The sequence below is a fragment of the Achroia grisella genome, unplaced genomic scaffold (genome assembly GCF_030625045.1).
Source record: "Achroia grisella isolate CSIRO2021 unplaced genomic scaffold, CSIRO_AGI_Agris_v1 utg283, whole genome shotgun sequence".
In the NCBI taxonomy this organism is placed as follows: domain Eukaryota; kingdom Metazoa; phylum Arthropoda; class Insecta; order Lepidoptera; family Pyralidae; genus Achroia; species Achroia grisella.
Genome location: NW_026712771.1, coordinates 523,693 through 539,631, shown reverse-complemented (window position 1 = coordinate 539,631; position 15,939 = coordinate 523,693). Strand labels below are relative to the sequence as shown.

The window sequence follows — 15,939 nt, the reverse complement described above, 5'->3', positions numbered from 1 at the left end:
CTGTGTGAATTGCCCTTATTATTATTATTATATGTATATACTATATACGTTGTATATCATCTAAATAAAACTCGTCAATGTATTGTACTTCTAATTTCAATACAAATATGTCATACATTTGTTTGTGAGGCACAGTAATGATTATTAAAAAAGTTTAATATTGCAGCGACTCTATAGTTCCAAACAGAACGTAACGTTATGTTTCAATCACAACTAACAGGATTCACGTAGTTAGTTGTGAACTAGTTCCAAAGACAAACATTAGCCGCCTAAACAAATATTAAAATGGCGTCCCTAATTTATAGAAACGCGCGAACGGACTGGCGCGCGGCGAAGAGACCCGATCTTGCAATAAACACGTTTTTTGTTTCGCATGTCCGCGCACTGTCAAATATATTACGACCCGTGGTGTTATTTACGACCTCTGTCGTCCGCCCATACGTTATACTTAGTATCTTTGTTTGGACACAATAAGCAATATTTCTAAAGGGCCCGCCGTCGCTCGCAGCTGTTGATATGGGTTCCCAAATTGACATATTTAATTTGATCGCCACGGAGGGTCCGTTCCGACGAGGTCGTGTTTGACAGGTTTTAGTGTCGGATTAACATTAACGTTATGGACTTAACGTTGTCAATAAACGAGAAATATCGCCTTTTGTAAGGCATGTTTACGGATCGCTTTACGAGTTTCCTAGTAAAGCGATCGCGCGTTGACACATCAAACGGTTCCATAGGACTTGGAACAGATCAATTTTCCCCTTTGAACTGGGCCTGGTGCGTGAACAAAGCGCTCGTAAAACAGTAAGTAGTTTCGAATGTGTCAGATGTAAAGTGCGCGATGACGACGGCAAAGAAAAAAGCTGCTGTTGTCGGGACGGAGGCGTAATAAGAGTGTTGTAGAACAAAAAGCGTTGGAGTAGCGCGGGCGGCATGAGCAGGTAGACGCTCAGTCAGCTCGCGGCGGCGCCGCTCAAAGCGCTGCCCGTCATGGGTGGCGAGCGACCAACACCATAGCACGTCTCAATCCGCACCGGCTGCCGGCCATACCGCCTTTCCTTTTTCCCCTACCGCAATGCAGCTATGTGTCGTTTCCGCTTTATTTTTTATAACCAAGCGCTGCAGCGGAGAGATATAGCATGCCCGTTCTAACAAAGTCTCAAGATATCGCCGTCTCTGTCGCTCGGATAGAGGGACGCGGGGAGAGAGGTGCGGCGGGCGGCGGTGGGGTCCGGTCTCTCAGAGTCGTCTCGGTCGCAGCCACGTACACACGCGTTTTCAGTCAGTCGCAAGGATCCGTGACACAGAGTAGTTGTGCTGCTAGAGGCGTTTCGTGTCAGCGCAGTGAAGTTTATAAGTGATCGTAAAAGTTCTCTCCAAATGGTGGTGCTTGAAGACGGAGGAATGATGACCAGTAATCCTAATCAATATTTACAACCTGATTATCTGACCCCGCTTCCGTCCTCTGTAAGTATACATTTATATTAAATTTTTAGTAAATAATATTTTTACTTTTAAAAATTTTAATTTCGTGTCGCATATTTTTAAAGCATTTCGTAAGTTATTAAGTTTACTTTTTAATTAAATAATTCGTTTGAATAACCAAAATTTTGTGCATTTTAATAAGCAAAGTTTAGTTTGAAATTATTTGAACTATTAAAAATTTTTTATAACTATTTATGTTTATCCACAATAAATATTTCTTTTTAAATGAATGATTATTAATTTATTTTTGCCATTGTTACAGTTGGACTCGAAGAAAAGCCCGCTTGCGCTTTTAGCGCAAACTTGCAGTCAAATCGGCGCAGACACTTTACCGACAAAGCCGTTGTTACCTCCAATGGATAAGAAGAAAGTGAACAGTGTTAATAGTGAATCAGTTAGTCGTTCTTCACCAAACAATAATGTAAACAAAGACAAACCTCGTTCGACCCCGGACAACAAACATCTAGCGTTCAAGCCCTATGAAACTAATGTAGTTTCAAAAAAACCTGAGGAAACACGACCTTCCTCAAAAGCGAGCTCAGACAGTTCGGACGAGAAGAAATCTGGAAAGAGCACACCTGGACGGAAATCTACACCACCTGCCGCGGAAAACGGAAAAAGTAGCCCATCAACTGAAGCAAAATCATCACCAACTGCATCCTCAGGGACCAGTCCCATTATCCGATCTGGATTAGAAGTTTTGGGACATGGAAAGGACCATCTTGGTGCATTTAAAAACTTACCCGGACTACCTGGGTTCAATCCACTTACTGGACTGTGCTGCCCTCCTGGCATGGAGCAACACGGAAATCCCGCTTTTAGGCCTCCATATGCAGGCGCTCCGTTCAGTGCTCACCACGCAGCAATGCTTGCCGCCGCCGCTGCATTTCCTGGCTCCTCGCCTAACCCGTACCTAGGTTACGCTAGAGTCAAAACACCAGCCGGTGGAGAAACTTTAGTCCCTGTATGCAAGGACCCTTATTGTACTGGATGTCAGTTTTCCGTCAATAACCATCACCTGCTTATGAATAATGGATCGTGCCCAGCTGGTTGCACACAGTGCGAACATCAAAAATACAATCTGGCAATGGCCATGGCCCTTTCACAGCAAGGGGCCGCTGCCGGTGGTCTGCCTTACCCACAACTTAGTCGCCCCTACGTTTGTAATTGGATTGTTGGTGAATCATATTGTGGTAAAAGATTTGGAAATTCCGAAGAATTGCTGCAGCACTTGAGAAGTCATACGACAGACGGTTCCACACCAGCGTCCGTCCAATCAACTCAACCATCGTTATTAAACCCTTTAAATCCGCTTTTCACGACAGCGGGTCTCCGAAGCGCATATCCGACGGCACCTCTCAGTCCGCTGTCTGCGAGTCGGTACCATCCGTATTCAAAGGCTGGTCTCCCAGCGAGTCTTGGTGCTTCTCCTTATGGTGCCTTTAATCCAGCTCTAGGGCCTTTTTACTCTCCGTACGCGATGTACGGACAGAGGCTCGGAGCGGCTGCTGTTCACCAATAAATATCAGGAGTGCAGTGAAAACCTGGACGTTTGGACTGATCATAATCTAATGTTGTATTGTCCAATTTTCTTCTGTGATATCGATAGACTCTAATTGATGTTCGAAGGCGTGATGCGCCATGACAAATTTAGTGATTAGTGCAATTTAATATAGGAACTATTTATATAAGTGAACTTGCCGACGGAGTTGCTTCTACGCAAGATATATCTGAACAATGAGGACTCTGTACAGCCAAATCATTTGTGTAAATAATAATCTCTATGTTTAATAATAAATGAATATTTCAAATATAATATCTACATGCCAAAGTTTCATTTCATTTATCGCGTCCGTAAAACATCCCTAATTGACATCCGTGAGAGATGGCGAACATCTGTAGCGAGCAGCGACTCGCGTTTCATCTCGCTCATAATTGATAAGAAACGTTAATGGTAGTTTTATGTAAAGCAACTTGAGAAACAACTACAATGATTTAATGCTAACAATAAACCGACAGCGGAGAGCTGTTATAAAAACGCGTACATTAGAAAGTGTAAATAAACACTGAAGAGCAAGTAGGTGAAATAGATTTATCAAAGTCTGAACGCGCCGCTTTCTCACTGAACAGTAATAAACTGCTCAGAATGATTGATTAACGCATCTAAAGCGCATTAGAGCCGTCGATCAATGGAAAATTGTGTAGATATAAGACAAGAGATCCCAAACCCACCCACCGGTTTAATGAAACGACTAACAAAATTTATTTCATTGAAGACTACAAAAAGAATGTATACACAACGCGATGGCCGACGTTGCACGTCATTAATAACAAAGCCGTGAGTTGTCAGCTTTGTTAATGTCAAGTTTTTTAATAAATGCTATTTTGATTAGGCCCATGTCATGTCGAAAATTCAACTGTCAAAAACATAATTGGTCGCACGGAAAGACTGAGACAGGTGGCAGAGTAATGAGGGACAGAGACGCCAGACATCTGTTTTATTTTTCACGGCGCCGTCACTCGTCACCGTGAACTTATAAACACTTCTTTGTTCTAAAATATGGGAATTTAAAGTTATTTAGTTCAGTATTTGTTTCAATATTAGGTACATAGGTTCTTTTCGTTTTTGGTACATTTATCATAAACAAGATAACATTTTATAATTAGTTTGAAGAATTAGAATTTTATTCTCTATTAGCTGAAAGTTTTAACACTCTGTGCAATTAATGAATTACAATTAAAAATAACTATTTCTATTTTTTTTTATAATATAACTTTTAATTTAAATGTGTTAACTATAATTGTTTACAATTTTAATAATAATCCTATTTAATAGATATAAATATATCTTTTTTTTAGTTTTTATCGTTTATAATCGGATAACGCTAGACAGTCACAAATAGCGTTAAAATACGAAAAACGAAACAGCAAAACAGTTTTTATAAAGCAATTTAAATAAATTTAAATATATTTCATTGGAATAAATATTTTTATCCTGTTAACGATCAATTAATGCTTTTACAATTTACATTAATAATAAATAAAATGGCGGATGTCTACTTTCTTACACTGTAATCGATTTTATTGCAGCGTCGCCTAATTTGAATATTTAATTTCATTAATAATAAATATTTATCGCTGACTAATAAATTTGTAGTCAATAATTAATAAATAAAATATGAAAGTGATTAACACTTTTATAAATACATTACTACCGTTATATGAATCTATGTTGACACTGACATTATTTTTAGTGTAGTTTTTTTTCTTTTTTACGGCTTGGCACGTCTGTGCATTTGCCATAGTGTAGTTTTATAGAAGAAACAATTTTCAGAATAAATTGCACTTGTTTATAGTTTTTATTATCGTCATTTCCATATCACAGTAACGATCGTATCGTAAAGTAGTCAACTATTTAACGATATAGTCGACTATTACTCATATGACTTAATGTTCAACGTTTGTTGATTTGTTTGTTGCGATCGCCCGTATTAATGTGGGGTGTCCACACAAATCTTGTTAATGGGCAGTAATTTATTGAAATTTTATTGCGCTTTCTTCCTCACTTCCACACTTACGACATGTCATGTTAGTTAATTTATTTATAACACTCAATTCAGAAAGTATTTATAATCAAAATAAATTGATTAATAATATCATTAATTTACTATACAATATATTTGATTAGTTTTTCTATAACATAACAAGTGAATACGAACACTTGTATCAGATTTGTGAAGTATTACATTGGAGTGAAACTAGAATCAAAAGAAATTAATAATAATTCAATTACAATATTGAATTATATCTATCTATAATATATAAAGCTGCATTACGTTGACTCACTGACTGATTGACATAGTTGTTCTCCCAGAAGGAGCGTCCGGGGGTCGAGACGATGTATGGGGGAAATGTTCCTTTGGCTAGGGTGTCCACGAGAAAATTCCGAAATTTGGGAAAATCCAAGATGGCGGACAAAGATGGCGGCTAATTTTTACAGTTTTGCTCAGATCGATTCCGTTCAAAGAGTGATTTGGCACGTCTCGGCGGGACTCAAAATATGGCGTAAAAATAAACAATTAAAATCCAAGATGGCGGCGAGAAAATTGCCAAAATCTGGTTGAAATTTTTAAAATAAAACTACAATAATATAATACATGAACTTAATAGACTAAAATATGATGAAAATAAACTATTTTAAACACATATTCATTATTTTGATTCTGTCGCAACATTAAGAATGTTTATTTGAGTCATAGCAAATTCAATTGAAGATGTTAATTATAAAAATCAAACTGTCTTTAGGTGTGTATGTTTGTACGGAGAAACTCGAAAATACTAAAACCGATTTTATAGATAAGCTACATAAAGCTAAGTTATCAGCAAGTAACATAACACTAGTGTGTCTACCCAGGCAGCGCTGCAGGCTTCAACTAGTGTATTAATAAAGAGCGTAACATTACATAAAATATAAATGCAACTTAATCATTAAGTAGTTAAATTACTTAATCTGTTTTAAGTAATAAATTAATGACATAATGCAATTCATTGCTTATCATTAAGTTACGAGTACATTAGTTAAGTTAATTACGGGTTATTATTTATCGTTCTTTTTACCGTAGCCAACTAACCTTAACAGTTAACCCTATTATCTAGTTTAATTTTTATTTCCAACTTTTAATTAATAGTTTTCATTAACGTAATCGTAATAATCGGTTTACTGGTGGGCGTGGGTTTATGTTACTATACTAGCTATGCTCGCGGTGATCCGCGTGAAATTTATAGTCTATATATTATTCTATGTATAAGCTATATTACTGTACAGTTTCATTAAAAATCAGTTCAGTAGATTTTTCGTGAAAGAGTAACAAACGTCCATAAATACTCTCAAACTTTCGCGTTTATAATAATAATAAGATAAGATTTATTAGACAGTAGATACTATTGTCTTGGTTTGTCGTGGTTAAGTTAAAGATAAAGATTTTTTCATCTAACTGTGGTAACGAAGGTGATTCCACGACATGATTGAACGTGGTAAGTTTTTTGGAAAAACACACTGTAGAAGATCGCCTTTCATTCAGAGGATAGGAGTGTTTTTGTAACCTCTTGATAAATTGAGTTATCGTTAATTTATATCTATTTTAAACACATCTATATAAAATGGCCTATTATAATATTGAAGAGTTTGTAAATGTTTTTGTAGAAAAAAAATAAAAGTCATAGTACTGATAATTATTATTTGATTGCACGCAGAATAAGTGCATAGCGATTTCTATGTTGATTATCATATGCCTCTTACTTGTTAATGTGTATTATTTATTTAAAATAAAATTTATTCAAAAGAGCAACACAAGTTTCTTGCTCGTTCTTCTTGTGATGAGTCGGCGTTTCTATTAAGTGGTAGAATAAAAACAAATATGACTATTCAAAAGTGCTTGTATTGAGTTTATTTGAATATAGATTATATTTATTTAGTCATAGTAGATATAATTATGTTTTGATCACTTAAATTAATAATGTATGTAGCTGTCGTAAAAATAATATTACGTCCTGTAATTTTATTCGACGTTGCTATTAGATTTTATGATCCTTGACGTTTATTCTCATTACATTACGTATATTATGCACATAAATATGTCAATTTTACTATAAAACAAGCCACTAAGATAAGTGACACGACTTTGAACTACTTCTACAGTAAAGTTTGAAACTACTAGCGCCATCTGTTACGCGTCGGTTGAACTTCATACTTGTACTGGAGTTTTGTGTTCAAACTTTGTTTTACTACTGAGGTGTCAGATATTAATGAAGATTGACAATTTGGACACAAAAGCTATAGATATAAGAGCTATTTTTATATGCACTAAAGTATTTTGTTTTTCGATAACACATAACCTCAAAAATACCTTTGAGGTTATGGAGTTATTTTTTTTTTAACTTATCATTAACTCACTATAATGTCAATTAAACTGATATGTATAAAATAGTGTTTAGTTGTTTTAACGTGTGAAATGTGTACCTAATTTATTATAATAAAAGAAATAGCAACTTTCTCCGTGTAGAGACTCACGGCGTCTATGTATGACAAGTTCCATCTAAACAATAATTTATACACCTGCCGAGAACGCCGCAACAATATAATTATACCCCGCGGCAGTCACTGTTAAATGTCAACTTTCCAATAAAAAAACGCTTCTAATTTATTCATTTTAATGACATTTTTACACTTTCCGGCTGATTAATCGCCGCATTAAAAAGTTTAAAGGGGACACATAAATCGTACAGTATTAATTGAGATAATGATGTAGATTTTATTAATGCAATCGGGACCGCCTTGAAATATCACCGAGAGTTTCTTTACAAATGATCTCTCGTGGGGAGATTAACTCTGACAGATGCGTTCAGAAGATTGATGCGGCAAAACATTATAATCTGTGCAGCGAAATAACCAATTACGATTACCATAAACATAAGGTGAAGTAAATTAACATATTATCAAGTGATGAATTATGCATGCGCGGTAATGTAGAGCCCCATGTTGAATTAGAGGGTTAACTCACCCTTCGAAGCCATTGTTGTCAAAATCTTTCGAGCTCCACTTATTATGTTAATAACCTGAATTTTTACCTGTTTATTTATTCTGTACAACTATTTTCGTGCGCTTGTCAGTTACATCTTTTATTGATACATTAGGGTCCTTTAAAAGTTTCCTGCGTGTGTAATGTAACCCTCAAATGATGTGTAAGGACCTTTTGTGTATGGACCGGGACCGGAAATGTGACAATGTGTGACCGAATGATTGAGATCTGCCGATAAATCGAGTTTGTATCGGAACTAAATCGAATGACAGTTCATTGTCGTGTGGTATTTGTTATGTAAGTGTGTATAGGTCCTTTGATGCATTGTTAATTTATAATAATGAGCTATAGTATGTTTGTCCGTTTGTTTTATATTAAATAGTATATGCATTATACACATTTACAATTTAATTGGCAGATAAAACTGCTGTCTGGGTAAATGTTGTTTTGCCATATAAATTAATATCGCTATTAAAAAATAGGGATTCGTGGAAGAAGTGTGAAAATTTAAGGTTATATGTAAAAAATAAAAAATAAATTGTCGAAATAATTAAAAAAGTTTATTGTGGGGAGTCACTCTTAATGCTTAGGGCTAGGTAAATCAGTTATAACCCTATTCTCAGACCTACTAAATATAAATATAAAATTTCTAGAAATCGGTCAAGCCGTTCTGAAGAAGTATAAATGCTAGACCTGTGACAATATAATATTATATATTAAGAATACCTGTATAATTTTATATAATAAGAATAAAATAAAAGAAACAGAACAAAATTTACAGGTACAGTTTTGACGTTTTAATTAAATGTGATAATGCGTGATCGAATGATTGAGATCTGCCGATAAATCGAGTTTGTATCGGAACTAAATCGAATGACAGTTCATTGTCGTGTGGTATTTGTTATGTAAGTGTGTATATCCTTTGATGCATTGTTAATTCATAATAATGGACTATAGTATGTTTGTCCGTTTGTTTTATCTGTCAATTAAATAGTATATGCATTATATGCATATTGTTACTGGAACGGGAACACAACTACTATTTTAATAAAAACCAAATACTAGTAAAAATGTGTATTCTTCCCAAAAGGGCTCACAGCGAAGAGTAACAAAACAATTAGTTAGTCAAAACTGACATATAAAAAATAGATATCAAAATATAAAGTTTATAAAAAGAATGGTAGACAAGCTGCCAGTAACAAATATACTATTTAATTGACAGATAAATGTGCAATAAAAATTCAATAAATAAATGAAATATTAGTAATGTACCAGATAATATAATAATTGATTTAAAAAAATAATGTAAACTTTCAAAACTAGAAAACGTATAATTTAAAAAAATATAAAAAATTGCGAACAATAATATATATTTAATCCGAATAAATTATGTATACACGTTCTGATATAAAAATGAAGTAAAACTAAGAATATCCTTTTATTTGAAGTCGGCTTAAAACTAATAACCATATATATAACTAGCTGTACCCGCGACTACGTCCGCGCGGAATTTAACTTTATTTTCTAAAATAAAAGTTGCCTAAGTTACTCCTTACTTCAGCTACCTGCCAATAAAAGTCCCGTTAAAATCGGTCCAGCCATTTCAGAGATCAGCCGAAACAAACAGACACACAGACTAAAATTGTTAAAAAAATTATTTTGGTGTATATACCGTATTTATATTCATATACATGTAGTAAAAAACGGTTATTTCAATATTACAAACAGACACTCCAATTTTATTCATTAAAACAGATGGCAAACGAGAAGACAAAACAACTATTATAGGAAAATCAAAAGGTATTGACAAAATATTCTCGAACAGCAGTGTTAATATACATATACATAATATACATGTACAGAGCAACATACTGACAGTGTACTAATAGTTTCGACATGTCCTGGCTTCTTTTTTAATTACGTACACTTTAATTGCTGATTGTTATCGACAAATAATAAAAAAACCACAATAAGCAACGTGTGACATGCAGCGGGGTAGAGCGGAGCTGTGCGTGGTACAAAACAGGACATTGTTGCAGTTTTATAAAAAAAAATACTAGTTGTTATACATTATACACCAAAGGATATATTAGAATTACCCTTAAATAAATTCAAAACATCTGTTAAATCATATTTACTAAGCAAAGCCTCACTATTACTCACTGAACGATTACTTGAATGTGCGTGCATGGTAATTGTTGTTCGTGCACTGAATTTTCTTTCAATGTTAGATATAGACACCTATATAAATGTACATTGTTAATAAATTGGCTTTAAAAATAAAAAAAGTAATTCAATTGAGTTTCTTGCCAGTTCTTATCAATTGGATCTATATACCGAACTGGATGGTAGGGAAAAAATTAAAATTATAACGTAAAAAATTCACGTTCATAAGCAGCTAAAAAGTCCTACATGAATGAATTATTTTGTATTTGAATTTGAATAATTTTAAATCCGTGAGATACAAATAAATTTGAATTTGAATTTGAATTATTTATTTTATTAACCGGGTCTTAACGCGAACTAATTTTATGGCAAATAAAGGTTACCTCTCTCAACGTTACGACTACGTTGCACTAATCATGGTTAAGACCCGGTTAATAATATAAATAATGTATATTAAACACGAAAGTTTAAAAATACTAGTTGTTATAATAATAATAATAATAATAAATTTATTTCATTAACATAGATGTTTTACAAATTTTTTTTTTACATATCGTTGCGGGTGAATAATAAGATGTTGTTGGTCGAGACGATGTATATTACAGATGATGATAAACTGACAATGTGTACATAGAAATAATGATCTTATATACTAAATAACAATAGGAAAATGTAAGGTGGGGTGACACAGTTAGACACAGCAGTGCTTAGTAGACAATATTGAATTTGTCTTACTAGACATTATTAAATGCAATTATTATTTTGATGTATCTAGGTGACTGTGTCCCATACATATCAACAATCACATATTCTTATTTATATATTTCCTTAAGCCGGAGCTGGGATCTCCTTGTAAGCATAATTAAATACTTGTGATAGGAGATCACGCTCTTCTACGGTTATTTATTATTATATTAAGAATTTGTTTCTACTGTAAAAGACTGTGTGTGTGTGTGTGTGTGTGTGTGTGTGTGTGTGTGTGTGTGTGTGTGTGTGTGTGTGTGTGTGGAAGGGTGTTGGGTGCAAATGTATGTTTATTAAAATATTATAATCATTGTATATGTTATCTCTGACTTCGTCTGCTTTTTAGCTAAAAGCTATGTAGTGTAATCTATTATTAGGATCAGTTCAGTCGAGCTATCCGGTAGTCGTAAAAAAGTAAGTTAGACTGACAGACACACTCTCGTATTCATAATATTACTAAAGTATGGTCATCTAATCATAACCGTAAAATATACCATAAAGTATATTAATTTTTATTTCAACAAATAATACCGTTTAATTTTATAAATACTTATCTATACAGATAAATAATTTTGAAGTGTCAGTTTTGTAATTTTAAATTAACAACACGCCACAAAATGCATATTAATATATATACTGTACTTACACCAGAAGCATATCATAAAATTAATTAGAAAAAATTGTCTGCCTGTCTATCTATTTGACGCAACTTTCGCTCGTATATAGCTAATATTATAAGGAGTAACTTCAACTATTACATCTGAAACATATCAAAATATTAATTAGAAAAAAAAGTCTGCCTGTCTATCTATACGTACTAATGTCTAGGTCGATTTTGACGGAACTCGCTCGCAAATAGCTAATATTATAACGAGTTACTACGTTTCTTTTGGAAGTATTATTTATTTTAATAAAAAGATATCAATTCCCACCTAGTTAGCTAATGTTACAAGGATTAAAATACACTACTTTTCTATTAGAAATTTTATCAATTTTAATAACAAAAATAGCCAGTAATAAATAACATTACTTGTAGTGAATTAATTACAAAGTAAATATATTATTATGTAGAAATAGAGTACTTGCTGTTACAAATTATTGTAATCATTATTAGGAAGGTTAACGAAGTCTATAATCAAAATAGAACGAACATAATATGATATCATTAATTAACTCTTAACCAATCGATCTCACCTAGAAATCCTACGTATATAATAAAATAGTGATCGATGCTTGTCTGTACATTAATTATTTATTTCAAACAAACAATTTATACTTAATATTTTGAGTTTAAAGAATTGGTACTGATTGACATTTTATATTCATACCTTTCAACTTAAAAATGTAAAGCTACATCTAAATTATTTAAAAGAGCAACACGCAAGTTTCTTGATCTTCTTGTGATGAGACGGTATTCCGAATGATCAGTAGATTAATAAATTATGACTATTCAAAAGTACTTCTATGTAAGTTTATTTGAATAAATGATTTTCTATTATATTTTATTCTATGTCTATAATATAATATATTATGTTATTTTATAAGTATATTAGCGGCCGGGCAGCTAGTATACTTAGGAAATAATAAAAATGTTGTTTTAACATATAAATAATTATCGCTATTAAAAAATAGGAGTAGTAGAGATAATATTAGAAAATAGTAGAGGTGTGAAAATTAGGGTGAAAATGATTTAAGATATTTTTTAATCGTAAGAAACATAATTATGTCAAAAACATAAAGAAAAGTTGTATGGGGTGGGCACCCTTATCACTTAGGGGTATGAATAATAGTAATAACTTATCAAACCTACTGAGTATACATTTAAAATTGCCACTACATCTTACAATTTACTAAGATGGTTTCCAAGAGGAAAAGTAGAGGTCAACCTGACATAGTAGATTGCTAGCTGTAGGGTTATTAGTTCACGTAACTAACGATTGTCTTCACCATTACTGGTAGGTTTTTTTACAGTTGCTAGTGCTTCAGCTTCGCTATCGGGGCACAGTGGAAGATGATAGAATGAGCATGATATCAGGTCAGTTAGCTCATCGTGGTAAATTCACCAGGAATTTATCACGATGGTTTCTAGGCGAAACCGTTTGGAGATCAACATGACATGGTCCATTGCTAGCAATGGGGTCATCAGTCCACATTACTGACAATGCTCTTCCCCCGTTACAGGTTAGGGTATAGGTTATAATTTAATCTGTGATTATTTGAAAATCACGGGTGCAAATCCGCAGGAATAGCTAGTAAACGTAATCGCTACTATATAAGGTCAAATTTAATCGCTACGCTTATCGCCTCTGCTTACAATTTGCACTGGCTCCTTTTAAATTATAGCATAATTATCATTCAACACTTGACATATGTCTGAAGGTCTTGATAATTTGTTATTAAAGTAAAAATGTTTAATTATTTAGAAAGCTACGTGTCAAGCCCCGTCTGTCTATCTGTCTGTAATCATAACTTTGTATTAAGCGTTGTACTGTACCCGATATTTATCGTTACTTCACGTTGTTTATCTGTGATCGACTCCTAAGCTACTGAACTGATTGTAAATTTCATCCAACTTGAAAGAAAGGATAGCTTACATCCCAAATTTATGGTCACAATATTATTTTATTCAAGAACTTAGCCGGCCTGAGCCAAGGTTCGAACCCCTAGCGGTGTCCTCAGACTAAAGTCATATCCGTCAGGAGGGAGTTGGCCTTCAGCCGCTCCATAAGTCCTTCCGCGGGTTTGGAGTGTCATCTGCACTCGCCCCCTATCGTCCGGTGAAGCTGTATGCTGTACTCTAATGCTGCGGCCAACAGCATTACAGTAGTCGGAAAAACAAAAAAAGGTAATAAGAGTTCATATACGCCCGGTAGCCATTGTAGTGCAGAAGGTTATATTCCAATTTTAAAAGACGACCATTTTGACGGCAGCATTGCAAATAAGGTTTTGTATACATGACACTTGGTCAATATAGTCGGCTTCCAAAGCAATCGTATAAAAAAATCTGCACTCGCGCCCTATCGTCCGGTGAAGTTTTTTTAAAGGATGATAATGGATTGGTGCACCCTCCTGCGCTATCGGTTTACGCTGGCGGGGCACCAGTGGAGGATGATAAGATGAGCATGAAGTCAGATCAGTTAGCCCAACGCGACAAATTCACCGGGAATGTATCACGATGGTTTCCAGGAGGAACCGCGTGGAGGTCGACCTAACATGGTACATTGCTAGCAATGGGAGTTACTAGTTCCCATTACTAACAATGCCCTTCCCCCCTCGTCCGGTGAAGTTGTAAAGGTCAACTGCGGCCACAGCATTAGAGTTCCGAGAAATAACCATTCGGATTAAGAGCCGACAAACTATATTAATAAGTGCAATTTCTTCATTACAAATTCACACGATGCATTCACAAAGATTAATGTTGGCTACAATGGTAACACAATTTGAACTACAGCTCCCGGTTGTGCAGGATACAATATTTTATGTTGAAAGACATAACGACATTTATACGAGCACTTATTCTTTGTGTCCCGTATTTTATTCGCTTTATGATGACCGTCAACAACTTTATCTATCCCTTTATTAAACAAAACTTCAAGCCATATAAGATCTTATACCTATACAGATAAGGGACCAGCAAATTTTACCGGGTTAGTTGTAAAATGGTCATGTATGTAATAGTCATGGATGCCGGCTGTATGTTTGTATTTTATTTCGGGGCGTTCTCGCGTCATAAAATAATGGCGTAATGCAGTGTCGTAAATCAATTTTCCTTTTGAACGATGACGTTTTTAATGAAGGTCGGTAGTTTTGAATTAGTTTAATTTTTTTCTATTATTCCAACTCGTGTGATTGCCGGCGTCTTATTAATGGCTTTCAATGTTTCTACGTACGTTTCTTTTGAAGATTTCTTTTAAAGATGTGATAAATTGATGCCGTTTAGCGAAAATATGTTTTGGTGTTGGGTAACAGTTTCGAAATATGGCCGCTCGGAAAAATAGGATAGAAATATTTCATTTTTACGCAAACGTTTTAAGAGAACGTTGTTTTGTTGATTGTTACAGCGACTTAGAACTCAAAGGTTCTATATTCAAATCTGATTGACCCAAAAATTCGGTAGATAGCAGAAAAAATTGTTATGACTATTCAAAAATACTTAAATTGAGTTTATTTGATTTATTTGATATTTATTTGAGTAAATATTTATTTATTTATTTGAGTAAATTTGACGACCTCGGTGGTCTAGCGGTCAAGCACACTGCTTTACGTCCGATGGTCGCGGGTTCGATTCCTCGCACGGCACAAACATTTGTATTCATGAGTATGATTGTTTGTGTCGGTCTGGGTGTTTTCTATGTATATTATGTATGTATTTACGAAAAAAAAATCTATGTATTTATATCAGTTATCTAGTACCCATAACACAAGCTTTAGCTAGCTTAACTTGGGTCTAGATGGCGCTGTGTGAATTGTCCCGAGATTATTAAAAAAAATATTATTAAAAAAATATTATTATTAAAAATATTAAAAATAACTTTCTATTTATTCATTGAGGACATTTTAGCAGCTCATAAACGTCAACTTTTTTAAATTATATTTTTAAATTTTTTTTAAATTTTTCCCTACCTATTTGAATACTTCTAGTGTTACTTAGGACAACTTTTTTTTAATCTTTATTAATCTAGGGCCTTTTGTGCATTTTTGGTACGTCTGTCTCATCATACCTTATCTATACATATAAATAAAATTGGAGTGTCTGTTTGTAATATTAAAATAAATATTTTTTACTTCTCGCGTCTGAACATAAATACGGTACATACACCAAAATAACATTTTTTACAATTTTTGTCTGTCTGTTTATTCCGGCTAATCTCCAAAATGGGTGGACCGATTTTGACGAGACTTTTTCGGCAGGTAGTTGATGTAATAAGGAGTAACTTAGGCTACTTTTATTTTAGAAAAATTCTTTAAT

The 15,939-nt window shown here is 33.9% G+C and overlaps 1 protein-coding gene across 1 annotated transcript; it reads left to right on the top strand.

Moving 5' to 3' along the window:
• The first annotated feature begins 1,223 nt into the window (after positions 1–1,223).
• Positions 1,224–3,304, top strand: LOC131843180 (zinc finger protein Noc). The gene is made up of 2 exons (XM_059191796.1): positions 1,224–1,464; positions 1,745–3,304. Exons 1-2 carry the CDS (start codon positions 1,378–1,380, stop codon positions 3,002–3,004), a joined length of 1,347 nt encoding a protein of 448 aa, XP_059047779.1. The 5' UTR covers positions 1,224–1,377; the 3' UTR covers positions 3,005–3,304.
• The last annotated feature ends 12,635 nt before the right edge of the window (positions 3,305–15,939 follow it).

Coding starts and splice junctions, on each gene's coding strand:
- LOC131843180 (XM_059191796.1), top strand. CDS start 1,378: ATGGTGGTGCTTGAAGACGGAGGAATGATGACCAGTAATCCTAATCAA. Junction 1,465..1,744: donor TGACCCCGCTTCCGTCCTCT/GTAAGTATACAT, acceptor CCATTGTTACAG/TTGGACTCGAAGAAAAGCCC.